This window comes from Ranitomeya variabilis, chromosome 5 (assembly GCF_051348905.1).
Source record: "Ranitomeya variabilis isolate aRanVar5 chromosome 5, aRanVar5.hap1, whole genome shotgun sequence".
In the NCBI taxonomy this organism is placed as follows: domain Eukaryota; kingdom Metazoa; phylum Chordata; class Amphibia; order Anura; family Dendrobatidae; genus Ranitomeya; species Ranitomeya variabilis.
The window spans coordinates 51,143,429-51,171,277 of NC_135236.1; the positions used below are offsets into that span (position 1 = coordinate 51,143,429).

Below are 27,849 nucleotides of genomic sequence, written 5' to 3' on the forward strand. Positions count from 1 at the left end.
GGTCTTCCCTCCCATTGCTGTAGAGTAACTCCACCTTACCAGCTGCAAAGTGGATTGTACACTTACATCGACCATGAGCAAATATTCCGCTGGACCCCCCTAAATTTGCTATCGAAGACACCCAACCCACCCAATTACCTGGAGATGAATCTTAACTCCCACTTCTAAGAGAAAGGAGGTTGATGTAATTTCTGCCTGGTTTATGTGTGCCGTGACACGGGTGAGTCCGAGAATCTGTCCACGTGTTATAGTGTCGGAATATGTTCTGTAGCTTCATCTTCCAGCAAAATTATCGAATCTATAAATCTGTCTATTTATTATTTATTATCTATTATCTATCTATCTAGCTTTCCAGCTATCTATCTATCTATCTATCTATCTATCTATCTATCTATCTATCTATCTTTTATCTATCTATCTATCTATCTATCTATCTATCTATCTATCTATCTTTCATCTATCCATCTATCTATCTATCTATCTATCTTTCATCTATCTATCTATTTATCTATCTATCTATCTATCTTTCATCTATCTATCTATCTATCTATCTATCTATCTGTCTATCCATTTATCTACCCATCTATTTACAGAATTTTTTGTAGCTTAATCTTCTATTACAATTATCTACCTATGTGTTTATGTTCTATATATCTATTTTCTATCTCTCACATATTTCTTTATATCAATACATCCCTTTTTCTATCATCTGTGTAACTTTATTTCTATTTATTTTCCTGTTTTACATGCTATTACTACTATCTATCTCTCAGGTATATATTTATCTCAGTTAACTGCTTTTTCTATCATCTATGTATGTTAATGTATTCTATCTATCCATTATCTATCTATCTATCTATCTATCTATCTATCTATCTATCTATCTATCTATCATCTATCTATTTATCTACTATCTATCTATTATCTATTTATTATCTATCTGTTATCTATCTATTATCTATATATTATCTATCTATCATCTATTATCTATCTATATATCTATTATCTATTATCTATCTATCTATATATCTATTATCTATCTATCTATCTATTTATCTATCATCTATCTATTATCTATCTATCTCTCTATTATCTATCTATCTGTCTATTATCTACCTCTCTATTATCTATCTATCTATCTTTCTATCTATCTATCTATTTATCTATCTATCTATCTATCTATCTATCTATTATCTATCTATCTATCTATCTATCTATCTATTATCTACCTCTCTATTATCTATCTATCTATCTATCTATCTATCTATCTATTATCTATCTATCTATCTATCTATCTATCTATTTATTATCTATCTATCTATCTATCTATCTATCTATTATCTATCTATCTATCTATCTATCTATCTATCTATCTATCTATCTATTATCTATCTATCTATTATCTATCTATCTTTCTATCTATCTATCTATCTATCTATCTATTTATCTATCTATCTATCTGTTATCTATCTATCTATCTATCTATCTATCTATCTATCTATCTATCTATCTATCTATCTATTATCTATCTATCTATCTATCTATCTATTATCTATCTATCTATCTATCTATCATCTATTATCTATCTCTCCTTATATTCGTGCCGTTAATCCCTGAGCCTGTGACCTCTTCTCTGTATATTACCATCTGTCCATTCTCAGGGTACAGTTTGCCTTTTTTGCTGTGTGACCCTCCGCACATGGCTGCAGTCTACATGCTACATGTATGTGCGTGTGCGATGGATATACTTAAAGTTTAGTGAAATCAAAATATCAGAAAGATTGCGGCGTTCGTCACCCTCCCCAAATCTATTCTTGGTGGAAAGGAGAACAGTAAGAGAGGAAGTAAGATGTGCCGAGAGTTAACCACTTCACACCCGTCAGCTCGTCAGCAGCCCTGTACGGACATGTATACCTCTCCGGCACTGACATGTCACATCTGTACACCGAGCTGCAGCCTATATAACAGCTACAGAATGCTCAAAGCAATATAGTCAGGAGTAAAACGAAGAGGTGAGAAGTACCGGCACTTAACTGTCCAATAATCCAGAACCGGGAATCTGTTTATCTGGGATTTCTTATATATTAACCCTGACCGATGTTATATAAGGCGGTAATACAAATACAGGCACAGGCTTCGGCTTCTTGGAGGTGATGAAGGAAGGAGACAATAGGTGGAAGTGGTGGTCACCAGCCCCACGTGGCCACTAATGCGAAGAGGCTGACCCATGAGGACAAGCGCTGCCCATGTGCTCCTGTAATACATAGATGGCCGCTCATCTGAACGCGCGTCATGTAATATTACTTTTCCTCGGTAACATCCATTTTAGGAGAAAGCTTAATAAGCTTTAATCAATACAATCACATGTCCAAATCTATTCCCCCTTATTTGTCTTCTGGGGAGCATAAAACGGAAATAAGCGGGTACCGAAGTGTCAAGAAATGTCATTTGTCCCAGCTGCTATGTGTTTTTTGGACGGAACAAAAATAAAAAAGTATTCTGCACAATTTTTTTCCATTAAAAAAATGTATTACCAACGGGTCTGGGATTTTTTTTAGCATTAGAATTACTATTGTAAATGGATCATGACGGATGTTCACCCACTATCTGAGCTGTATATTAGAGCTTAGCAGGCCAAAAAAACTAGAGGTGTTCGGATAGTCCCAACCTGGTTTCTCTAAATGTATCCATAGGTGCCAGGTGACCAGATGGTCCCAACCTGGTTTTTCCAAACATTTCCATAGGTGTCAGGTAAACGGATGATCACAACCTTATTTCTCCAAACGAATCCATAGGTTCCAGGTGACTGGATGGTCCCAACCTGGGTTCACAAATGTATCCATATATGCCAGGTGACCGGATGGTCCCAACCTGGTTTTTCCAAATGTATCCATATGTGCCAGGTGACCGGATGGTCCCAACCTGGTTTTTCCAAACATATCCATAGGTGTCAGGTGAACGGATGATCCCAACCTGGTTTCTCCAAACAAATCCATAGGTTCCAGGTGACCAGATGGTCCCAACCTGTGTTTCACAAATGTATCCATAGGTTCCAGGTGACAGGATGGTCCCAACCTGGGTTTCACAAACATATCATGTATTCTTCCAGCTGGGACCGAAATCCCCTAAGCTGGCATCCTGTAGAATAAATCTCAGTCTTGCAGCATGGGTGCTGTGGGGCACCAGGCCGTCCTCTCTGCTGGTGCATTGCCGCTGTGGCAGTGGTCAGCATATGGCGCCGCTCCATTAGGGCGATAGGACTCACTACGAGGTCTTCCATGACATGGCAGTGGGCTTCATACACTCTGATCAGAAGGTTAAACTAAGAACCTCATGTTCAGTTATATACAGTACATTTTTGCCTAGCGGCTTTAGATCAACATGATTTTTGGAGGTGCGGTTTATGTTCTCTTTTGGTGCAGAATAATAAATCTGTTTCCCTCATGATGGAGCCATGATGTTGTGGCTGCTGTCCTGTCTCTTGGATGTCTGGATGTCTTGGCTGAACCTCTGTCTCTCTTTTGCTCTCTATATAGAGGCATGTAACCTCTTTTTATAATTAACAAGTGTCCTTCATTCAGTATTTACATAAAAGGTACGAATACAGATGATATCAAGTAGCATTACTTGATTATTTAATCTATTTGTATAGTTTTTCATCCTGTTTTCAAAGTCAGCAAACTATTTGGCCTAGGCAATGCATAATTAGCATATCAGTAAACATCACTAGTCATCAAAGATAAGAGCACAATATGTTACATAAAATGCCAACTTACAAGTCAATATTACAGGCTCACACAAGCAAAAGTCTGTTTTCTTGACCACATAATTTCAAAAGTCAACATATAGATAACAGTCTTGGCTTGCTAAAAATAGACATCTGGTTAATTAAGATACAATGCTGTGTCTCCACACCTGTGATTTTTTGAGAACCACTTGGTTTTTCAAAAATAACAACAGCCATATAGACTATAATGGATATGTGTTCTATCGGTAAAAAGACATAGATAGAATATGTAAGTGACTCACAGATGTCTGAATGAGACCTCAACATCAATAATGGTTAAAAATCACAATACTGGTGAAAACAAGCAATTTTCATGTTGTTAAAAACTCTCTCTGTCCTCAAAACTGGAGGGAATTTTAATCTTATTTCATAATGCTCGTTGTCTACAGGCTCCTTTCTTTAAAGTCCTGTAAGCCCTGATTTATCGCTGGATGGACTGGACCAGCTCTAGTTTCCCTACACTCCTCTGATGCCGCTGGAACATCAGAGGGCGCACAGGTTTCGCCTGTGGTCCGAACTGTCAATCTTCAGGGAGCATACAGGAAGCTTGGAGGCAAAGGAGCAGCATGCTCCTGAAGATTAAACTTTTATGTAGATCTGAATTGCGAAAAATGGAAGAAAGTTAAATTACACTTAAACATCCAGGATTACATCAAAATGGCTAACACATTTAAAGTTGTTGTTTGTTCACTATTTATTACTGGATTTCTTTGTATCACTTGATAAATGTTCAATAAAGTGAGAAAAATGAGTGCGTGAGTTCTCACAGCTCCTCCTTTGTCTAGTGCCGAGTGCCATCCAATTTGGATAAGTGCACAGCCCCATAGACTTACATCGGTCTGAAGGCAATCCAATGTTTTGTCAGATCACGCTCTATCCAATAATACGACCCAGTCCACTTGCATTGAAAAAATTCTGCATGGATTTCATTCCACGCAATGAATAGCATGATATATATTTTTGCAGATTCATCAATTATGATTAATCCCATCAGATTGGGGTTAATCCTCATGTGGATCTGCTGCCCAACTCCAGCAGAAATCCAAGCACCTGTTCTGGTGAGCAGTTCGAGTTCTAACTGGGAACCAACACCAATTTATTAATGGTCATCTCTCCAGTAGTGATGAGCGAGCATACTCGGTAATGCTCATTACTCGCCCGAGCATCGCTGTACTTGCGGTACTTGGCGAGCACCGAGCTTTTCAGGGTTTGTTTGGCCGGCGGGAGCTCGGTCCCCGCCCTGCATGATTGACGCTCTTTACAGAGCCAATCAGCATGCAGGGATTGTCAGCCATGCACTGTAATACCGCAGCCATCTTTGTTGTGGCATTACAGTGATTGGCTGGCTGCACAGTGTCATCAGGTCTATAAGAGATGAACGCCGATCTGCTCGTCGAATTCAGTTCAGTGTAGGGAGAGCTGCTGCTGAGATAGGGTCAGATTTGTGCTTTTATCAGTGTGGGTATACCATCGTTGATTCCACATATCCAGCTAAACCAACAGTCCTTCTAAGGACTAATTATGGGGTCTATAGATTGCAGTGCTAGGTATGCAGGGGAGTGCATGTGCGTATATGAGTCGCCCGCCAGGGCCTGGAGATACTCGAGAATGGGTTCGGTACTTAAAGGGGATGTCACGGTGGCTGCGACCCAGTCCGTGGCGCTGGGCGCCCAAGTAAAAGGGATAGTTTTTAAAGGGAGTTGTAAAGCAATAAAAGTTTGTGACGCCACCTGTGGTTCTCGGTCAGAGGTGACCGACGCTGCTTAAATGGGTCCTCTGGGGGTGATGGTACAGCAGCAAGATGGTATCGCTTCCCACAGGTGAAGCTGGGTTCCCAGGGCTCCTGGTGTGCTGGGCAGGGATGGTGTGGTGGATGCCAGCAAATAAATGGAGGACACAGGGTTGTAACGTCTTTACCTGGTTTACTGGTTGAATCAGGCCACAGTCCAGGGTACCAGCAATAGGTGGTGATGTGGTGCCGACCTGGAGGCAATGGTGGGTCCCTCTCCCAGGTGAGGTCCGAAAGCCTTCCTACTCGCGCTCGTATGCGAGGTCCTTGCTGCCTCTGGCTCCATGACAAAGTCCTCTCTCTCCTGCCCTGGTACAGTTACCCGTGTGATGGGCAGTGCGGTGATGGGCAGTGCGAGCCTTTTTATAGGGTCTCTATCACAACCCGAGCTCTTTGTGTACTGCTGCACCTTCAGGTGTCGGTGCGGGCAAATTATATAAAATCCTTTGCCCTCCGGTTCTGCTGTGCGACCTGGAGTACAACACAAACTCAGGCTCCCGTGGCTTAAGCCCCCTGAGGAAGCGACACTACGAGTACGCGAAACGCGCGTCGGGGTTAATTGATGCAGGTTGGAACGTGACTGGGACTTATTCATGGGTAACTACTGCCGTTGTTTAAATGCATATATGGAGGAATTATGAGCATGTAATATAATATACAGGTGATGCTGTTGTGCGAGCATGAGGAACTGCAATTGCAGCCTATTACATAGTATTTTTTGAGCTGATACATCATCACCTGGTATAACTTGACAAATGGATTACAAGTGTTCATTTTTTCAGTCCTGCACGTTCTTTCCTGGGTCATGTTTTACACTTTTGGTGTGATTCACAAAATATTGTATGAGACCTGTGTAATTTAAAAATGGTTATACCTTTTGTTACTAAATAAAAATATTTGTTTGGTTTATAAAAATATTGTTGGTAATTTTTTGACTCATTGTCCTCCTGAAAATTTAATTCAGACTGTGTTGCATGTAGGTGCTTTACCTGGTAAAGGAGATCTTCCTTGCCTCCAAGCATGATATCACCCTCCCCGAAAGGAAGGCAACATCACTGTAACAACCGGTCACCTGGGGTGTTACATAGATACACATCAGTGCAAGGCATGCAGGCACTATATGTGGCTATATAGATATTACATACATCAAGAGGGTCCATTACTGTCTGCTGCTGCTGCCTATTACATACATATCTAGCTCCAGGTATCAGTGGCACTGGCTAGCAATATTTTTTTTTACACCTTGATCCTGATTTTTTTTATTCCAAAGCAATCCAGAGCCCCTTTTTTTCTCCATTTGCTTGTTGACAATGCCGACTAAAGCCAGATCATTTTAATACCACAGTGTGAAAATCCAGCAATTTTAAACGGCTTTGACCGTCCCAGGCATCACATCTGAGTGTGCAGAAAATGGTGGCATTTTTTGTGGTACTGTAGTGTTTTTTTTGTGTCTTACAAACATTTTTTTACACCATTTTGCTGACCCCAAAAAATATTTAGCTGCTCAATAAAAAATTAGCTGCCCCAAAAATATTTAGCTTGCAAAAAACATTTAGCTGCCAAAAAAATATTTAGCTGTTCAAAAAAAGATTTTGCTGCCCAAAACAAATTTAGCTACCCAAAAAATATTTAGCTACAGTTCATATATTTAACCACACGCATCGCATATCATTGCGCTAAATATTTTACAAGTTTAGTCCTCCAAATAATTTTTTTTGTAGTGTCATAGCCTAGTTATTGACACAATTTTGGTGGGCAAAAAAAAAAAAATCCAGGCCACACATTTATTGTAACAGTATGCTATCTCCATCAGAAGCCGGATCTATCTGTGGGCTACAAATTGTGTCATTTCAGGGCTACATTGCCCTTTTTTTGCTGTGTCTTACTCTAGTTCAATGGACTACTTTGGGGTAAAAAATGTAAAAATACAGGCCACATATTGAACAGTCTGATATCTCCGTCAAACGCCTCCTCTATCTGTGGGCTAAAAATTGTGGCATTTGAGGGCTCCTTTGAACTGTTTTTCCTGTGTCTTACCCTAGTTATTAACAACATTTAAAAAAATAAAAATAGAAAAATGTACCTACATTCCAGAGAATTAAAACTGTGTTTTTTTACGCACACTGATCACATATAAGTTTTCTCCAAAATCAGCCATTTGTAGTGAACGGGGAAAATATTTTAGTAGTCCGTTTAAAATGGGCAAGGCACGTGGCAAGGGACGGGGAAGTGGACGTGATGCTGATAGTGCATGCAGAGGCCGAGGCCGTGGGCAAGCTGAAAGTGGGCCACAACAAACACCCACATCTTCTCACTCTACCTTCCTGTCCCAATTACTAGTGGACCACAGCACACCACTATTGAACCCAGAGCAGTGTCAAAAGTTTGTTGGTTCGATAACAGATAATGCTTCAAGTCACTTTGCCACCACCACGTCTTCCACACGGTCAAGTCTGAGTAGCCGTGAGTCTGGACTGCATATTATTCACCCTGATCCTCCCTCCTCCCACCATGCCGAGTGCCCGGAGACAACTGATCCCACACTTGGACACTCCGAAGAGCGGTTCACTTTTCCATTTATAGATTTGGGACTCTCGGCAGGTCCACTTGAAGAGGGGCAAGATGAGATCACATGTAGCGATGCCCAAATATTTGAGCAGCCACGTTCACACTAAGGCGACGGTGGGAAAGTGTCACAAGAGGTGGACGATGATGAGTCACATTTGCCAGAAAGTCAGGAGGAGGACCAGGGTGCGGATGTGGAAGACGATGTGCTGGATGATATAGTAACTGACCCAACCTGGCAGGAGGACATGCAGAGCGAGGACAGCTGCACACATGGGGAAGGAGGCATAGCACCCCAACAGGCAGGAAGAAGCAGTGTGGTGGCCGCAGACAGAAGGCGTGCATCCGTTCACCGTTTTTAGGTCTTCCCAAGTCTGTTTGTTTTTAAAGACTCTGCCGATAACCCCAAACAGACCATTTGCACCACCTGCCATGCCCGCATCAGCAGGAGTAGCAAAACTACCAGCCTGACCACCACCAGCATGATCAGGCACATGACAGCAAAGCACCCGACTTTGTGGGCCGAACCCCAGGCTCCAGGAACAGTGTCTGTGTGTGACACCACTGCTTCTTCCACTGTTTTGCGTGCAAGCCAATCTCCTGTCCACGGTGCATGCGAAGATGCCTTGTGCCCTGCACCTGTCGTTGCCCACAGTCAACTAGCACCATCATCAAGCACGTCCACGTCCTTGTTCCAGCGCAGCCTTCAGTTGTCCATACCCCAGTCATTGGAACACAAGCGGAAATACGCAGCCAATGCCCCACAGGCCACAGTACTAAATTCACACATTTTTCGTCTGCTTGTGGTCGAAATATTGCCTTTTAGGCTCGTGGAGATGGAAGCTTTCTGCAACCTGATGTCAGCGGCCATCCCAAGGTACTCGGTCCCCAGCCGCCACTATTTCTCCCGGTGTGCCGTACCGGCATTACACCAGCACGTTTTTCCACAATTTTACCTGTGCCCTCAACAATGCTGTTACTGGGAAAGACCACTTAATCACGGACACGTGGACAAGTGCTTGTAGGCAAGGATGGTACATCTCACTGACAGCACACTGGGTTAACGTAGTGGAAGCCGGGACCCAGTCAGTCCTTGGGATGGAACACGTCCTCCCGATGCCGAGGATTGCGGGTCCTACATCAATCAAAGTTGCCCCCACAGTTTACAGCTCCTGCACCTCCTCCTCATCTTCAGCCTCCATCTCTGAAATGAACACATCAGTTAGAAGCTGGAAGCACTGCAGCACTGCCTCAGCCAAGCAACAACAGGCTGTGCTGAAGCTAATCTGCTTAGGTGACAAACCACACAATGCTGAAGAGTTGTGGACAGCTCTGAAAGAGCAATCAGATTTTTGGCTGACACCGCTGAACCCACAGCCAGGCATGGTCGTGTGTGACAATGGCCGGAACCTGGTGGCAGCTCTGAGGCGAGGTGAGCTCACACACGTACCATTCCTGGCCCATGTGCTTAACCTCGTCATTCAACGGTGTCTCAATAGCTACCCAGAGCTGCCGTATCTGCTTGTGAAAGTACACCGCCTGTGTGACCATTTTAGAAAGTTAGCTACAGCTTCAACCACCCTTGCCGTGCTTCACCAGCGTTTGAAGCTTCCGGCTCACCGACTGGTGTGTGATGTCCCACACGTTGGAACTCTACACTGCATATGTTGGAAAGGATTTGTGAGCAGAAGAGGGCATTTGTTGACTACCAGCATCAACAAGGCCGTCATTATTCAGTTCAGACTCCACGCATAAGACCTCAGGAGTGGAGATGGATGTCAGACATATGTACCATCCTACAAAACTTTAAGGACTCCAATGGCACCATAATTAGGGTCACCATCCCGCTTCTCTGCATTCTGAAAAGCTCTCTGTTCACAATGAAAGAGGATGCATTGCAGGCAGAGCACGAGGACATGGAGCAAGGAACCACACAGGGTGATTACACACAGCCCAGCCTCATGTCGTCCCAACGTAGATTGGTAGACAATGAGGAAGAGGAGGAGGAGGAAGAACAGGAGCCACTTTCATGCGCTGTAGATGGTACTACAAGCACAACTGTCATACCATCTGTTCAGCGTGGATGGCCTGAGGACAGGGAGGAGGAGGACAGCATGGTCAGCCGTCCTGTTGGTGAGGACACGGAAGTCTTGCCTGTTAGCAGTCTGGCACGTATGGCTGACTTAATGTTGTGCTGCCTAGCCCGTGATCCTCGCATTATGAAAATTTTCGGTGACACTCATTACTGGTTAGTGACACTTCTAGACCCATATTACAAGGAGAACTTTCAATCTCTTCTTCCAGAGGCAGACAGGTCTACCAAAATGGTGCAGTAGCAGAGGGCCCTTGTTACGGAATTACTAATAAAATTCCCATCTGAGAACGCTGGCGGAAGACGTCATAGTTCGTTGGACAGCCAAGGAGTACAGGCGAGAGAGACCAACTCCAATCCAGCAGAGGCAGGGGGACACTGGCAAAGTTCTGCAAGAGTTTTCTCAGACCCTCCCATTGCCCTGGCACAGAGACAAGGGGTACTGTTACAAGGAGTGCAATGTTTTGGAAGATGCTGAGGGAGTACCTTGCTGACCGTACCAACCTCCTCCGTGATTCCTCTGTTGCTTTTAATTATTGGGTATCTAAGCTGGACACGTGACATGAACTATCTCTCTACGCCTTTGAGGTCCTGGCCTGACCTGCCGCTAGATTTTTTTCAGAGCGGGCTTTTAGTGCCGCTGGTGGAATTATAACTGATAGGCGCATCCGCCTGTCAACTGAAAATGCTGACAGGCTGACTCGTATAAAAATGAACAAAGGCTGGAATGGGCCAGATTTCTCTACACCACCAAATGATAACAGGGAAACATAACCTCCAATACAGTGTGTTTTTTTGGGAGGTGTATTCCCGTGCACCTCTTCACACCCACACATGGGTATATGCTTCCTGATTTTGGCTGTTTGGTGTTATCCTCCTCCTCCTCATCCTCATCATCCACCACCACTAGAACACCAGGGTGAACGTGTTTCGTGATGCTACAGCCACTCTATTTTTTTGCAAGGGTGTTTATGATGCACGTAAATAATAATAAAAAAAAATAAGTGTACCCCCCAGGGAAAAATGTTTGTCAGTCCTTACACTTAGTGTATGGGCATTACAAGTATAGGAGCCCCGCACGATTATAATAGGAATTTTTTTTTGAGGCCCTCCTCCACATCTCTTTCACGGGGTATTGGAGTGCCTCCTAATTTTTTGCAGGCGTTGCATTCACTGCATAGGCAAACACTATGGGAGACCCACTTCCTAATAATGGGACCATTGTATCCAGGAGGCCCACCTCTACGTCTCTTCCAAGGCTTATTGGGGTGCGTGTTACTTTGGTGCAGGGCAGGCCTTGTATTTAATGCATAAGCAAACAGCATGGCAGTACCAAATGAAAAAATGGTAACTTTGGCTTCATGTGGCCATCCAGTACGTGGGCTCAAAGGGTTATTGGGGTGCATGTTAGTTTGGTGCAGGGCAGGCCTTGCATTCAATGCATAGGCAAACACTATGTGAGATCCACTTTCTTATAATGGGCACATTTTTTCAGGAGGCCCTCCTGTACATCTCATGAAAGAGGTATTGTGGTACGTTGTAATTTTTGGCAGTCCAGCCACTCACTGCATAGGCAATAACTGTATAGGAGACCCACTGTATAATAATGGCCCTTTAAGAATATTAATGCCGCCTGATCCCACTATAAAAATAGGCTTTGTGATTTTAAGAGTCCCTCCTTCTTAAATAAAACAAGATGGGTCTCCTTATGTGTCACACACCACATGGGCAGCTAGGGTTGTTAAATGTTACAATGCCATTTCCCAGTGAATGTATTTGTATTGGTTGAAAGCAATGCTAAAGTTGAAAAACGCATCAAAAACGCTGCGTGTGAACATAGCCAAAGTGGTGGAGGAACATTTTTGTTTCTGGGTAATTATTTTGCCTTATATGTAAGTCATTACCCTGGAAAGGATGTTCATTACCAGATTTCCCAGGAAAATCCATTTTGGTTTCGTTTTTGTATGTTTTTGGGTGCGCCTGTAAAATTGGCGTAAGACTCTGACAACATTGCTCAAAGCTGTGACCTGGGAGTCAGAAATGTTCCAGGGGCGATCCCCATGATGTTCCCATGTCTTCTGAGCAGTGTTTTCATCATTTTCAGACGTTTTTAGACTTTAAAATGACCCCCGGGGGGGATCGTGGTAAAAATGCTCGGGTTTTCCATAGACTTACATTGGGCTCGTTGTTCTGGCCGAGTACCCGAGTATTACAAATTGCTCGACCCAAACAACGAGCACCAGAGCATTTTAGTGCTCGTTTATCACTACTCTCCAGCTCATAGCCCAGAAATCTGTTCTGCGTAGGAAAGTCAAATGTCCGTAGAGTACAGACCACAATCCCTTCTCCTTCACCCGACCATGTTTTATATCTTACTCATCATTTTTCCTCTTTCGGAGCATCCAGTTTTCTATCTCACCCATGTTCCCATTCCCCTTCTTCCTCCTAGCTCCCCATGCTCTTGAATTATCCACTCTCTCACACCTACATTTTGTTACCCTTAGGTATTCTATGTTCTCATGTGTCCTTCTGATGACAAAGGGACACAGAGTGACGGCACATATGCAACAATGGAGGACGATAAAAGCTCTATGGACAGGCAGCCAAACACAGTTGACGCTCCACCAGCCGGCTCTCCAACATCACCCTCTGAACCCCTCACAGATGAAAAGCGGCCACCTGTGGGGAGAGACGAACTGCCCGCTCATGTACCAGTTATCAGCTTGGGACACAGTAGAGTGGCGCTACGACCAGAGCTCACTACGTTACGGCCTGTACCCTCCCTGATGCTGGCACTACCAGGGATACGTGGACCATTGTTTCCGCATCAGTTCCATCCTCACCCTTATCTTCCTAGGTAAGTCTCAAAGGATTCCATATTACCAGCCATCATTTTGGGTAATATTTTACTCTTTTCTGTTGCTAGATGCTTCAAGTTTGACGGTCTAGTTGTTAAGCTGGCCATAGATATAAGATTTACGTCGGGCTAAACCGCCGCTATCGACGGGTACAGCTGGCAGACTAATGTATATGGGGGTGCTTGAAAAACTTAGATCCTGCAAATGATTTAGAAGTTGCTTGGCATTCCTAATTGTACCCCTACTATTTCCATAAATTGCTTATTTGTTTTCACCTACTGGGAAACTAATAATATTTTAGTTAGAAAAAGTAGAAATTTAGTAATAAAAGGCTCTCCACTGTCTCTCTATTTTGACAGCTGTGTGAGACGTTCTACCTCTGAGCTTGGAGATATCACTGTGTGGGAAAGCCTGTGAGTAGTCATGTATGTAGACGAGCTGGTTGCGTTAATGTATAAAGTAATGTAAAAAAATTATTAATGTGTATTGTGTAACAGCAGTGGAGGAGGCTAGAAAAAAACAGGTAAGACCTTCAACTTTTATCAAGTGAAAGACGAGGACATCTGAATCCGATGAATACGTTTCTTTTATTACTTATTAGCAATGAGACAGGTGCAAAGTCAGCAGATTGTCTGAAGCTAATACATTGTGATCAAGCTTATATTGGCACTACAAGGTATGGCTAACGTAACTAATATTCATATACCAGCAGCAGTTTTACTTGGTTTCGCAGGTGCTTTTTACAGTTTCGGCCTACTTCTTGGAAATTAAGCCTTGAGTGTGTATGTAGGCTACAGAGGTAACACCTGCAATTTTAGGTCTTTTCCAGATACATTATATGCTCTTTTGATAAAACTATATTTCTATATCTAAGGTTATACAGTATTAGTCTCTATATGAATATATTGATAATTGATAAATTATATACGATAAATCAGGGTTGGGATATCGATAGTAAAAAAAAACATGGTGTACTTTAGGGATGTGATATGACAGGGAGTGTAATTTCAAAGACAGATACAGAACCAATCATTTTTTGTGGACCATTTACACAATACAGGGGAAAAATAGCAATATTCATCCTTGATGTCCAATATTTTAATGTAGAACCCAAGTTTAGTTATGGAAACTAATAAAGCGTAACTATAATCGGGCCGTCTTGTTTCAATTAACGTGTCTTGCATTTGGCAAATATCTTAATGGAAAATAAACATACCCCCATTATAAATATTGGGATACCTTTGATGTTTTTATGTCCGTCATGCGACAAATACAGCTTGCACAAAACTGACAGTGGTTCTGGTAATATCTTCTGGTTCTGGTAACATATTTATGTAGTGCTCTGGTGCTATATTCATCTACTGATGATGATTCTGTTGATAGACTCATCATCAGAGACATCATCAATACATGAATACGAAGCAAAAATCATCATCAGCACATAATTAGAGCACCAGAGCCATCAATACTATAAAAATATGGCACCAGAAACATCCTCAGTAAATAAATACATCACTAGAACCACGATCAGTACATGAATGTCGCCAGAACCACCATCAGTACATGAATATGTCATTAAAACCACCATCAATACATGAATATGTCACCAGAAAAATCCAATAGTAAATGAGTGCATCACTAGAGCATCAAGCATCAGCACATGAATATATCAACAAATCCACCATCAGTGTCATAAAGATTTAATTGTTTTGTTTTTCAAATAAACTTGTGGATGGTATTGTGTCTCAGGGCTCAATGGATCACTGAAATCAATCTTAAACACATGTGATAATTAGTTTTCCAGGTGATTCTAATTAAAGGAAAACTACTTAAAAATGATGATCCACATTATTAAGGATCTCTCTGCTGCTGAAAAGCATTAAATAGTGCAATGCCTTGGACAAGGTATAAAACATTTGATATTTCCCGAAAACTTAAGCGTGATCATCATACTGTGAAGAGATTTGTGGCTGATTCTGAGCACAGACATATTTGTGCTGATAAAGGCATAATGAGGAAGATTTCTGCTAGGCAAGTTCATCGGATTGTGAGAGCAGCTGCTAAAAAGCCATTGCAAAGCAGCAAACAGATATTTGAAGCTGCTGGTGCCTCTGGAGTCACTCGAACCTCAAGGTGTAGGATCCTTCAAAGGCTTGCTGTGGTACATAAACCTACTATTCAGCCACCCCAAAACAGTGTTCACAAGTAGAAACGGTTGCAGTGGGCCCAGACATACATGAAGACTAATTTTCAAACAGTCTTGTTTACTGATGAGTGTTGAGCAACCCTGGATGGTCCAGATGGATGGAGTAGTGGATGGTTGGTGGATGGCCACCATGTCTCAACAAGGCTGCGAGGTCAGCAAGGAGGTGGAGGAGTCATGTTTTGAGCCGGAATCATGGGGAAACAGCTGGTAGGGCCCTTTAAGGTTCCTGAAGGTGTGAAAATGACCTCTGCAAAGTATATAGAGTTTCTGACTGACAACTTTCTTCCATAGTATAAAAAGCAGAAACGTGCCTTCAGGAGAAAAATCATCTTCATGCTGACAATGCACCATCTCATGCTGCAAAGAATCCCTCTGAGTCATTGGCTGCTATAGGCATAAAAGGAGATAAACTCATGGTGTGGCCACCATCTTCCTTTGACCTCAACCCTATAGAGAACCTTTGGAGTATCATCAAGCAGAAGATCTATGAGGGTGGGAGGCAGTTCACATAAAAACAGCAGCTCTGGGAGGCAAAGAAATACAAGCAGAAACTCTCCAAAAACTCACAAGTTCAATGGATGCAAGAATTGTGAAGGTGATATTAAAGAAGGGTTCCTTTGTTAACATGTAACTTGACCTGTTAGGAGGAGTTAAATAGCTTTTTTGTTCAGTTAATGTGACCTCCTAATGCTGCAAATTCCACAAATGAGCATTTTCAGTTCTTTAAAACAAATCAAATGTTTAGAAATTCTACTGTGCCTAATAATTTGGAACAGTGCATTGTGAGTTTTTATTCATTTTGGAGATTATACTGTTATCATTGGGAGGTTTCTTCAATAAAATTCGATGTATAATCTAACGAGTGATGACTTTTATTAGACTGACTGTCATTTGCACCGACCATTTAGGAAAATCCGAGAAAAATATAATTTGCATAATAATTTGGAACATGGTGTAGATTACATCGTCTCTGCAGTCGTCTCTTTCTTTTCATCACCATGTTGTCTAGATGCCATGATGACTTTTCACATCCACAGCTGTTCTCTGCACACCTCCCTCTTCTCCGGTCTTTTGCAGTACATCCTGAGAAAGTGCCCTTAAAAATAAGAGTGTTATTAAAATGCCCTCTGCATAAAAATATCTGTCCATTTTACAACCATAAATAAGCCTTCTATTTTATATTGCCTCCACATTATCTACCATTATCAGCTATAGCCGCTTCACCATCCTCCCTTATGAACCACAGATGTTCCCTCTTTAATTTTCAATTACACTTTCTATATCTCCACATGGTCCCCCCACCATGGATGACCCCTCTCCATATTGGGACTCTATTTCACGCTGTCCCCTTTCAATATCTGTTCTGTGTCCCTTTTCACACTATGCCCTCATACTGCCCACCACGCTGCCCTCTTCAAACTATAACCACTCCTCACACTGTCCCACTACATATATGATATATGATATCCCCAACAACCCCCCAGTATATAGTATGGTCACCACCACAGCACCCCATATATAGTACGATGTCGAGCACAGACCCCCATAAATAGTATGATGACCAAAACAGCCCCCATGTATACTATGATGGTCCTCGCAAAACCCCATACAGTATTATTGCCCACAAACAACACCCCAAACATAATATTCATCTCAGCCTTCTATCCAGTATGGTCACCACAGCCCCCAGTATAATGACCTCCACATCCCCATATACAGTATGGTCACCACAGCTCCTTATATAATTTGCTGCCCTCCGTTCAAAGCCCCTCATTTCATGGCCCAAATGCACATCCGCTCATTTCATGGCCCCCACACAGCCCCTCATTTCATGGTCCACCCGCGCTGCCTCTCATTTCATGCCCCCTTCCCAATCCCCTCACTTTATGCCCCCCTCAGCTTATTCCCCCCTCTGCACAGCCCTTCAGTTTATTCCCCCCTTCTGCACAGCCCCTCAGTTAATTCCCCTCACCTGCACAGCACCTCAGCTTATTCCCCCACCTGCACAGCCCCTCAATTTATTTCCTCCATCTGCACAACCCCTCATTTTACCTCCCTCTGCACAGCCCCTCAGCTTATTCCCCCTATTTGCAGTCTGTCAGTTTATTCCTTCATCTGCACAGCCCCTCATTTTACCCCCTCTGCAAAGCGCCTCACCTTATTCCCTTCATCTGCACAGTCCAATAGTTTATTTCCACATCTGCACAGCCCATCATTTTATTCCCCTTTGTACAGCCTCCCAGTTTATTGTCCCCATCTGCACAGCCCCTCAGTTTATTCTCCCACCTGCACAGACCCTCATTTTATTCCCTCCATATGAACAGACCCCTCATTTTACCCCCTCTGCACAGCCCCTCAGCTTATTCCCCATCTGCAGATCCCCTCATTTTATTCACCTCTGCACAGCCCCTCATTTTATTCCCTCCATCTGAACAAACCCCTCATTTTACCCCCCTCTGCACAACCCCTCATTTTATTCCCCCCTCTGCACAGCCAGTCAATTTATTCCACCATCTGCACCGCCCCTCTGTTTATTTACTTCATCTGCACAGCCCCTTCTTTACCCCCCCTGCACAGTCCCTTAGCTTATTCCCCACATCGGCAAAGTGCATTAGTTTATTCCCCCATCTGCACAGCCCATTTATTCCACTCATTTACACAGCCCCTCATTTTTTCCCTCCCTCTGCACGACTCCTCACTTTTTCCCCATCTGCACAACCCCTCATTTTATTCCTCTTCCTATGTAGAACCCCTCATTGTATTCCCCCTCCTCTGCACAGTTCCTCAATTTATTACCCCTCCTGTGCACAGACCCTCTCCCGGGTAGTGCATGCAACAATTGTATTTTTGTCTGACAAATGAGAATAGAATTGAGTGCGGTGAGGGAGCGACAGCCGAGGCGCAAGCAGAGAGAGGAGTGAGCACTGTTAGTGACTAACACTGCTCCCCTATGCTTGCACCCCGGCCATTACTGTGCTCAATGTCTGCGGCTGCAGGAAGATGCCAGGCAACCGCAGACATTCAGCATTTTTTTTTTAAAAGTGTGCCTCCCTCGGCTAGGCAGGAGTTGTTGCTCTAGGCAGGTGCCTACCACTCATCTTGACCCTGTGATAAATGATACACTTATTACAAAAATTTTCATAGCAAAAACTGTCAAAGCTTCTGTTCAGTGTTTCTGCTGTGTATGTACTAAGTGACTTTAGAAGCAACAATACCGCCTATAGAAGATAAATGCTTTACTCTCAGCTATTTCCATTTCTAGACGATTTGTCTTATAGAAACCACTTATTTGTCGGATTAACCTTTTAGAAGAAGATGCATCGTCCTGCTTAATCTGGACTGTGTAATACACCGAGCGGGAAATATTATTACATACCTGACGAATAACAAGATTCTGTATGTAGCAAATAGCGTTATCTGACATCACAAGTTCTTTATCCATTTATTGAAATGTTCAGTTGTTCTTGAGTTATTAACAGTTTAATTTTCTTTACAGCTCAGTGCCTTGGAGACCGACCACCTCTGCAAGCCAGTAGAACATGTGCAGTGCTTGCAACCTCTTTTCTATTGAGCTTGTAAGCGGTGCTTTGAAGCTGGTCAGGATGGCACGAGTGCACTGTTATCTCCTAATCCCGGCCAGCTTCCAGACCAAAGTACTTATAAACTAGACAGCAGAGGCACTCGGCCTCCTAGGCACTGAGCTGTAAACAAAAGAAAAGTGTTAATATCTCAAGAACGGGCCGAACTTGAGAAACTACCATCGGGCAGCCATAGTGATACGGGCCTTGGACTGGTTTCATGATCAGGAAGGAAAACAATGGGTCTCGATAGAAAGGTCTCTTTCATCACTGGCATTGACTTTGCTACTTTGGACCCCTAAGATACATCGTAACTGGACCAACTCCCTACCTTTTCTGAAACGTGATCTACTTAAAATATGGGACTCCGATATTTTGGCACGGAGGTTCTCAAACAGCCCCGGTCCCATGACCCCAGTGTTTGACAATCCCGAGTTTCTCCTGGGTGTTGGAGTAGGGTCGTTTTTGGTGTGGTCCAACAATCCTAAACTCAGAGTGATGCACATCTCTAGGACGTTAGAGAGACGGCAATCACTGGCGGAACTGAGGGAGGAATTCCCAGATCTCCACATCTCATGGTTTGCATATTTGCAACTACGTTCCTTCTTGTCGTCCCTCCAGCCGGCTCCTTTAAACAAGACAGATCTGACGACACTGGAATCATTGATGATACAAGAGACGAGTCCTGCACACTCAGTCTCACAAGTATACTCAATTCTTATGTCAGAGAGAGCTGAGAATAAGTCATGGTTTGCCTTGGATTGGGAACGGGAGATTGGGCTAGAGTTTTCTTTTGAGCAGTGGAAAAAAGCTTTCTTTTGTGCACACAGGCTCCCTTTGGCTTGTAGGGCTCAGGAACCAAATTTTAAACTTTTAACTAGGTGGTACAGATGTCCAGCCCACCTTCATAAGATATATCCAATGGTATCTGACCTCTGCTGGAGATGCGAGGCATCTGAGGGTACCATGCTCCACATCTGGTGGGATTGTTCACCAATTAAAAGACTTTGGAATAAGGTCTTTGAAATCTATTCAAAGGTTTCTGGTGGCATCATTCCAAGTAACCCACAGCTGGGCCTACTGTCAATGATCGCAGGCTCGTTCAGGAGCATCAAGGTAGGACTCCTAAAACATTGCATAACGGCCACTCATATTATCATTCCTAGGAAGTGGCGTTCTAAGACAGCCCCAATATCAGGGATTGGATAGTTGAAATGGATTTCCTATGCAGGATGGAGAGGCTATCCACTGTTACGACACAATGTGAGGATATGTTTTACAAAACATGGCCGGAATGGATTATGTTTCGCGAATCACTGGAATTCCTAACACTCTTGGAGACAAATTAGCGGAGTAGGGTAGAACAGAGAGACAGTTAACACAAACGGGGGAGATTCAACTCTCCTCATACTTCACTCCTCAGTTCCCTTCTCTTCCACTCCTACCCCCCATTTTCTTCCATCCTCTTAATCAGACCCCCTATTTCCTCCTTTCTCCGTACTTTCTATTACCTACTCTACACTCTTTTCTTCTTTTCACTCTACTTTGTTTCTCGGATGTTTATGATGATAAGGAATATGATACTCAAGACAGCATTATGGCAACGCTCTGGACAATCAATTAATGGATATGGAGTGAGTCCGCCTCATGTAAGGCGGTTATGCTTTACCTGATTGTTTTGCTGTTTTACTTGACTGTTTTGCTATTTTTTTGCTTTTCCTTGTCCTTGCATAGATACTTTTTGTATGTTACATATGAAAATATTCAATAAAAACTGTTTATTAAAATTTACAGCCGTTCTTGAGAAATTTCTTAAACAGTAAATTGCAAAAGTACTAATCAGAAATATCCATTTATGAAGGTGGGAATAACCCTTTACGTTGTTTTGTGGTGAACAGGTTATAAAATATATTAGGATTGAGGGTAAATCACCATGGGATGTAAACTGAGCACTCCACCGTCTCAAGTGCGAAAACACTAGGTTTTTTTTAATGCAATTTTTCTGCCATAACAGTCTGCTGTGATTTTTGCTGTGTTTTCCTTATTTTTTTTTATGCAGAAATGCTGGCAGTGATTGTATGTTTTCATGAAATCATATCCTTATGGTTTGAACTGATAAACATAGAAGATTTTCTGTATACTGAAAACAGCAGAAAAAAAACATACTGTTCACGCTACCTTAAAACATAACTAATATGTCTGTGAATATGGATAATAAAGAAAAGAACAGAGCACTCACCGTCCGTGCAAAAGTCCGTTTTATTTGTGTGGCATTACAATAAAATAGCAGAGCATGGCAGGGAGAAGCTGTGGAGAAGGACGACGGCCGTTTCGTGCTCCTGCGCTTCTACGGGACTAAAACGGACTTTTGCACGGATGGTGAGTGCTCTGTTCTTTTCTTTATTATCCATATTGGCAACTGTGTTTTTTCTGCATGAGCACCGTTGTCCGGAGTGACCAACATACGCTTCTTAATTGACGAGGGGTGAATCAGGAGGATCAGGCTGAATGTGCTACCATTTGTTTTCTATATTCTTGGATAATATGTCTGTGATGTGTGAAGATTTCTTGATTGATGAAAGACTCTATTTAATGATAATCTCATTTTTGTTACTTTGATTCTTTTCCAGTCCCTACCTTCGTGCTTCTAACCTGATCCCAATCTTTGCAGGGAGATTTAAGAGGAGAAGCCATTCTGACATCTTGGAGGCCCCCTTTATAGGTACAGAATGATATCAAGTGATTTCTATGTGTATAGCAAAGTTCTCCTTACAGACTATTGTAAGAGTTATAGAGTGGAACCAACTACAATATTATCTTGGTGCTTGACTGACAGAATGATTGCAGTCTATGGAGCCTTACTGTATCATCGCATGTCTCTGATTTCACATAGACTTATGCATATATATCTGACACTCCAAAAATTGTGGTATTGTCAAACAGATGGCACGCTAACCACTGAACCACCCTGCACCATGAATATATGGTGGGATCCCAGGGAATGTATGGAGCATACTCAGGAGTGGATGTATGGAGCAGGCTCAGGAGCGGATATATGGAGCAGGCTCAGGAGCGGATATATGGAGCAGGCTCAGGATTGCATGTAAGGAGGATACTCAGGAGCGGCTGTATGGAGCAGGCTCAGGAGCGCATGTATGGAGCATACTCAGGAGTGGATGTATGGAGCAGGCTCAGGAGCGGATGTTTTGAGCATATTTAGGAGAGCATCTATGGAGCAGGCTCAGGAGCGGATGTATGGAGCAGGCTCAGGAGTGGATGTATGGAGCATACTCAGGAGCGGATGTATGGAGCAGGCTCAGGAGCGGATGTTTGGAGCATACTCAGGAGCGGATGTATGGAGGATACTCAGGAGCGTATGTATGGAGCAGCCTCAGGAGCGGATGTATGGAGGATACTCAGGAGCGGATGTATGGAGGATACTCAGGAGCGGATGTATGGAGCAGGCTCAGGAGCGGATGTATGGAGGATAATCAGGAGTGGATGTATGGAGCATACTCAGGAGCGGATGTATGGAGCATACTCAGGAGCGGATGTATGCAGCAGGCTCATGATAGGATGTATGGAGCATACTCAGGAGCTGATGTATGGAGCATACTCAGGAGCGGATGTATGGAGCATACTCAGGAGCGGATGTATGGAGCAGGCTCAGGAGCGGATGTATGGAGGATAATCAGGAGCGGATGTATGGAGCATACTCAGGAGCGGATGTATGGAGCATACTCAGGAGCGGATGTATGCAGCAGGCTCATGATAGGATGTATGGAGCATACTCAGGAGCTGATGTATGGAGCATACTCAGGAGCGGATGTATGGAGCATACTCAGGAGCGGATGTATGGAGCATTCTCAGGAGTGGATGTATGGAGCAGGCTCAGGAGCTGATGTTTGGAGCATACTCAGGAGCGGATGTTTGGAGCATACTCAGGAGCAGATGTATGGAGCAGGCTCAGGAGCAGATGTATGGAGCATACTCAGGAGCGGATGTATGGAGCAGGCTCAGGATTAGATGTATGGAGGATACTCAGGAGAAGATGTATGGAGCAGGCTCAGGATTAGATGTATGGAGGATACTCAGGAGCGGCTGTATGGAGCAGGCTCAGAAGCCTGGAGCAGGCTCATGATTGGATGTATGGAGCAGGCTCAGGAGCGGATATTTGGAGCATACTCAGGAGCAGATGTATGGAGCATACTCAAGAGCGGATGTATGGAGCAGGCTCAGGAGCGGATGTATGGAGCATACTCAGGAGCAGATGTTTAGAGCATACTCAGGAGCCGATGTATGGAGAAGGCTCAGGATTAGATGTATGGAGGATACTCTGGAGCGGCTGTATGGAGCAGGGTTAGGAGCGGATGTATGGAGCGGGCTCAGGAGCGGATGTATGGAGCATACTCAGGAGCAGATATATGGAGCAGGCTCAGGATTGCATGTATGGAGGATACTCAGGAGCGGATGTATGGAGCAGGCTCAGGAGCGGAAATATGGAGCAGGCTCAGGATTGCATGCATGGAGGATACCCAGGATTGGATGTATGGAGCAGGCTCAGGAGCGGATGTATGGAGCAGGCTCAGGAGCGGATGTTTGGAGCATACTTATGAGCTGATGAATGGAGCATACTCAGGAGTGGATATATGGAGCATGCTTAAGAGTGGATATATGGAGGAAAGTCAGGAGCGGATGTATGGAGGATACTCAGGATTGGATGTATGGAGCAGGCTCAGGAGCGGATGTATGGAGCAGGCTCAGGAGCGGATGTTTGGAGCATACTTATGAGCTGATGAATGGAGCATACTCAGGAGTGGATATATGGAGCATGCTTAAGAGTGGATATATGGAGGAAAGTCAGGAGCGGATGTATGAAGCGGGCCGTGGATGTTTAGAGCATTCTCAGGAGCGAATGTATGGAGCATGCTCAGGAGTGTGTAGAATTGTTACTTTATGGGGGTACACGGTCTGCAAACACAGATATGTCTTGGGGTCTGACCCCCAGTTTTACATTTTTTATTGTGTAGCCTGATAATACATTTTACAGGAGCGTCATGTATGTCCTACAATACAATTGAAGATTTCACAACATTTTATAACATGCTGCTCATACTCCCCTCCAAAGCCACGGATGTCAGAGTCACAGTGTATAGGAACTATGTGTGCGCTGGCGGTTGGCTCGAGGAAGATGTGGTCTGGTGGGTTTGCAGATTCTGTTATCTATCAATCTTGCCTTCCGCTATAAACCCTCTAAAGTCAAACACATGAAAGAGAAGAGGTTGATGAGAGAAGAACGATAGGGAACGACACTGGTGATTACGTATTAAAGCACAAGAACTTAGAAAGATTGGGGAAGACGGAGTAATCTGCCGATCTGTCACACAATTTCTGTTTAAAAGTAATAATATGCAAGTAGGACCTAATTAAAAACTGGCAAAATTTTTGATTTCAGTATATTTTTAGCATTTTGAACACATGTATCCAAAATCCACTCCATCGCTGTACACATTGTGTAGGACCGTCTCCCTGAGCTGCTCACAGAGGTAGTCACAGGAACGCTTTCCGTTTAAGTATCAACTGGTTTATTGGTAAAAATCGTACTGCATAAACCAGTGCAAAATTAGATAACAAACACGGCCCTTCTGGCGTAACGGGAAAACAAAATAGCATACAGTACAGTCTGTGTGGCTGTGGGGATCCAGCCACTCAGGGATAAAAAAAACAAGGTTCAGCTCACTTTAACATGAGCACATCTCTGGAGATCTCATCTCTAGAAACACCACACACCCTGGGGTGGAGATAAGGTGAACAGCCTCCCACCCACTCTTCAGCTGTTCACTAAAACCCAGCCCTTAATTTTTGTCCATTCATCTAGCAGAGCAGTTGATGTTCGAGAGAGGCCAGGCTCACAATCTCTGTTATAGTTTATCCTAAAGGTGTTGGCTGGGGCTGAGGTCCAGACTCTGTGTGGTCGGTCATGTTCTTCCACGAAACTCACCCAACCATGTCTGTGCGGTCGGTCATGTTCTTCCACCAAGCTCACCCAATCATGTCTATCCGGACTTTGTCCACACAATCATGGGGACAAAAATGGGCCTTCCCCAAACTGTTCCCACAAAGCTGGGAGCTATAATTGTTCCCAATGTCTTGTGCTTAAGATAAAGATTTCTCATCACTGGAACTAAGGGGGTCGAGGCCGAGCCTTGAAAAACAAGCTCTGCAGTTATGGAGGCAGCAGAGTGTTGGTGACTTTTCTGCCCTCTGCTCTTCAGTACTCGGCCTCCCACTCTGTAACAATACGGGGTCTCCATTCTCTGGCTGAGCTGCTGTGTTTCCTTCCACTTCTTGATAATATCACTCACGGGTGATGAGGGAAGATTTAGGAGGAAGAAATGTCATGGACGGACTTGTTACCCCAGAGTCTCCTATTACAGAAGTTTGCATCAGTAAGCACCACCAGTCTTTCTGTTATGTCATAGGTTAGTAAAGGCAGGGGGCATGAGGGGCCAGAAGTCATACACTAGGAGGCAATGGGGCTGAATAGGAAACCTGAACTCAATGGTTAAAGGGATTTTCCCACGAACAAAGTTAATTTTAAAGTTGATGGTAATCAATAGATCTTGGAATAATAATCATTTGCACAATTGGATATGTTTAACAAAAATGTTCCTGTGCTCAGATAATCTTATAAATGTGCCTCTGCTGTGTCCTGTGTAATGGATGTGTCTGACCATGCAGGAACCTGGTCTAATCATGCCACATCTTCTCAGAAGGGGAGGACACAAAAGAGAGTAAACAGACAGGACAGAACGGGATCGCAGCTGATTCTTTTTGTGAGGTAAAACATTTCCCTGCCTGTTTTTAAAAAATGTTTTACCTGAAAGAAATAATTATTTGAGATCTCATGCTGTAATGTCTGTATACATTTTTTCCTTCCTCCCCTGCCTAGGAGAAGTGGTATGATCAGACCTAGTTCCTGTACGGTCAGACACAGCCATTACACATTACACAGCAGGGGAACATTTATAAGATTATCTCAGCACAGGAACATTTTTTTTAAACACATCCAATTGTGGAACTTATTATTATTCCGAGATCCATTGATTGAAATGAAATAACGTGTGTCGTAATGCGTTGAACTTGTAACTCTTTTAGGCAGGTGTGGAAAAAATGCTGCAAAGTAGTTATTTTTTTTTAGAAAATAGAAATGTTAATAGTTAATCAATATTTGGTGTGACGGCTCTTGCCGAGTTTGCGAATTAGAGTTTGATAATATTGGCGCATTTACAGACTGTTTAGTCAAAAGTGGCTAATGCCGTTTAATATATTTGGCGCATCTTTAGACTTGTCTAAGTACACTATTATCAGTCTGAGCTTCTCAGTCTGTACAATTGAGAATTTGATTTCCTTTTGTTAACCCTATGTTTCCATCCCATAGTACGACAACCACAAAAAGTCGCCCGTCGGGTCTTCACTAACAGCCGGGAACGTTGGAGACAGCAGAATGTAAATGGCGCCTTTGCTGAACTACGGAAACTGATTCCCACCCATCCACCGGACAAAAAGCTGAGCAAAAATGAAATTCTCCGCCTGGCTATGAGATACATTACCTTTCTGGTTGGTCTGCTTGGTGACCAACACAACTCGCCTCCTAAAATGTCTCCTTCAAAGAGAAGATACACACAGACTGTCCATGCTTTGGTCCCAAAGATCAAAGAGAGTCACAGCCCTACTGCTAACCTGCCTGTTCTGGAAGACAGGGAGAAAAACAGACAATTTGAGGGATCAGTGTCTCCAATGTGTGGGAGCTGCGGGGATAGCATAGAGACTGATGAGGAGGAGGAGGGCGACAGAGAAAGTGTCTCCTCCTCAACGAGCACAAAAATGACTATGATCCCATCAGAAGTGAGGGAAAGCCGGTGAGGATCGTGGAGGGAAGGAGGCCTGATCTTCCTTCAGAACTTCACTTTCTTGAATGGACTCACTGGATGTCACGTTACAAGGCTGTGTTTCATTTTTATATTTAGTGCTCATAGGTTGGTTTACTTTCATTTATGCCAAACTTAGTCCAATGTCTCCAGATGACGTTACCTCCAGAACCTGACCGGTCACTGAGCATCACTGACAAGAGCATTTCACTCACTGTCCAAGTAAAGGAAGACAATATCCATGTTTCTTTGTAATCTAAAGTGGTTTAGACATGATAGATGATACGTTGCTGATCGGTGGGGGTCACAACAGGGCACCCATCCATTCCGTATGGAGCTGCGGGGTCATGTTATTGACCTTTTCCAGCAGCCCCAATATCAAATATCACAGAGTGAAATTTTTCCATTATACTTTTTTTCTTTTCTCGTTCCACACTTCTTTTTTCTTTTCTGGCTTGTAAGGAGTGATCAAGCTGCAGTTCCTAACTGCAACAGTTCTGTGCCTCACTGTACAATGACTTAAAGGGATTTTCCAAAGAACAAAATTTGTTTTAAAATACATTTTAATCAATATATCTGGGAATAATAATAAGTTTCACAATTGGATGTGTTTAAATAAAATGTTCCTGTGCTGAGATAATTTTATAAATGTGCCTCGGTTGTGTACTGTGTAATGGCCGTGTCTGACCGTACAGGAACATGGTCTGATCATACCACATCTCCTGGGCAGTGGGGGGATCAAAAGAGAATATACAGAGAGGACAGTATGGGATCAGCTGTGAGCATTTCTCTGCTTATTTTTTTAAAATGTTTTACCTCAAAGAAAGAATTATTTGTGGTCCCGTGCTGTAATATCTGCACACTTTTTTGTTTTCCCCCCTGCTCAGTAGATCAGACCATGTTCCTGTACGGGCAGACACAGCCATTACACAGTACACAGCAGGGGCACATTTATAAGATTATCTCAGCACAGGAACATTTTTTTTAAACACATCCAATTGTGGAACTTATTATTATTCCAAGATCTATTGATTAAAATCAAC

At 43.2% G+C, this 27,849-nt stretch overlaps 1 protein-coding gene across 2 annotated transcripts; it reads left to right on the plus strand.

Annotated features, from left to right (window-relative positions):
* On the plus strand, positions 1-27,719 carry LYL1 (LYL1 basic helix-loop-helix family member). Of its 2 annotated transcripts, XM_077260770.1 has the most exons (5): positions 1-220; positions 12,738-13,090; positions 13,451-13,504; positions 21,506-21,597; positions 26,317-27,719. In XM_077260770.1, exons 1-5 carry the CDS (start codon positions 203-205, stop codon positions 26,799-26,801), a joined length of 1,002 nt encoding a protein of 333 aa, XP_077116885.1. In that variant the 5' UTR covers positions 1-202; the 3' UTR covers positions 26,802-27,719. The 2 variants fall into 2 exon arrangements, with proteins under 2 accessions (XP_077116885.1, XP_077116887.1); XM_077260772.1 differs by lacking the exon at positions 13,451-13,504.
* The last annotated feature ends 130 nt before the right edge of the window (positions 27,720-27,849 follow it).

Bases quoted from the DNA above. Each gene is read 5' to 3' on its own strand.
- LYL1 (XM_077260770.1), top strand. The intron at 13,091-13,450 runs GTAAGTCTCAAA...CTATTTTGACAG, and splicing joins CCTCACCCTTATCTTCCTAG to CTGTGTGAGACGTTCTACCT. The intron at 21,598-26,316 runs GTACAGAATGAT...TCCATCCCATAG, and splicing joins CTTGGAGGCCCCCTTTATAG to TACGACAACCACAAAAAGTC.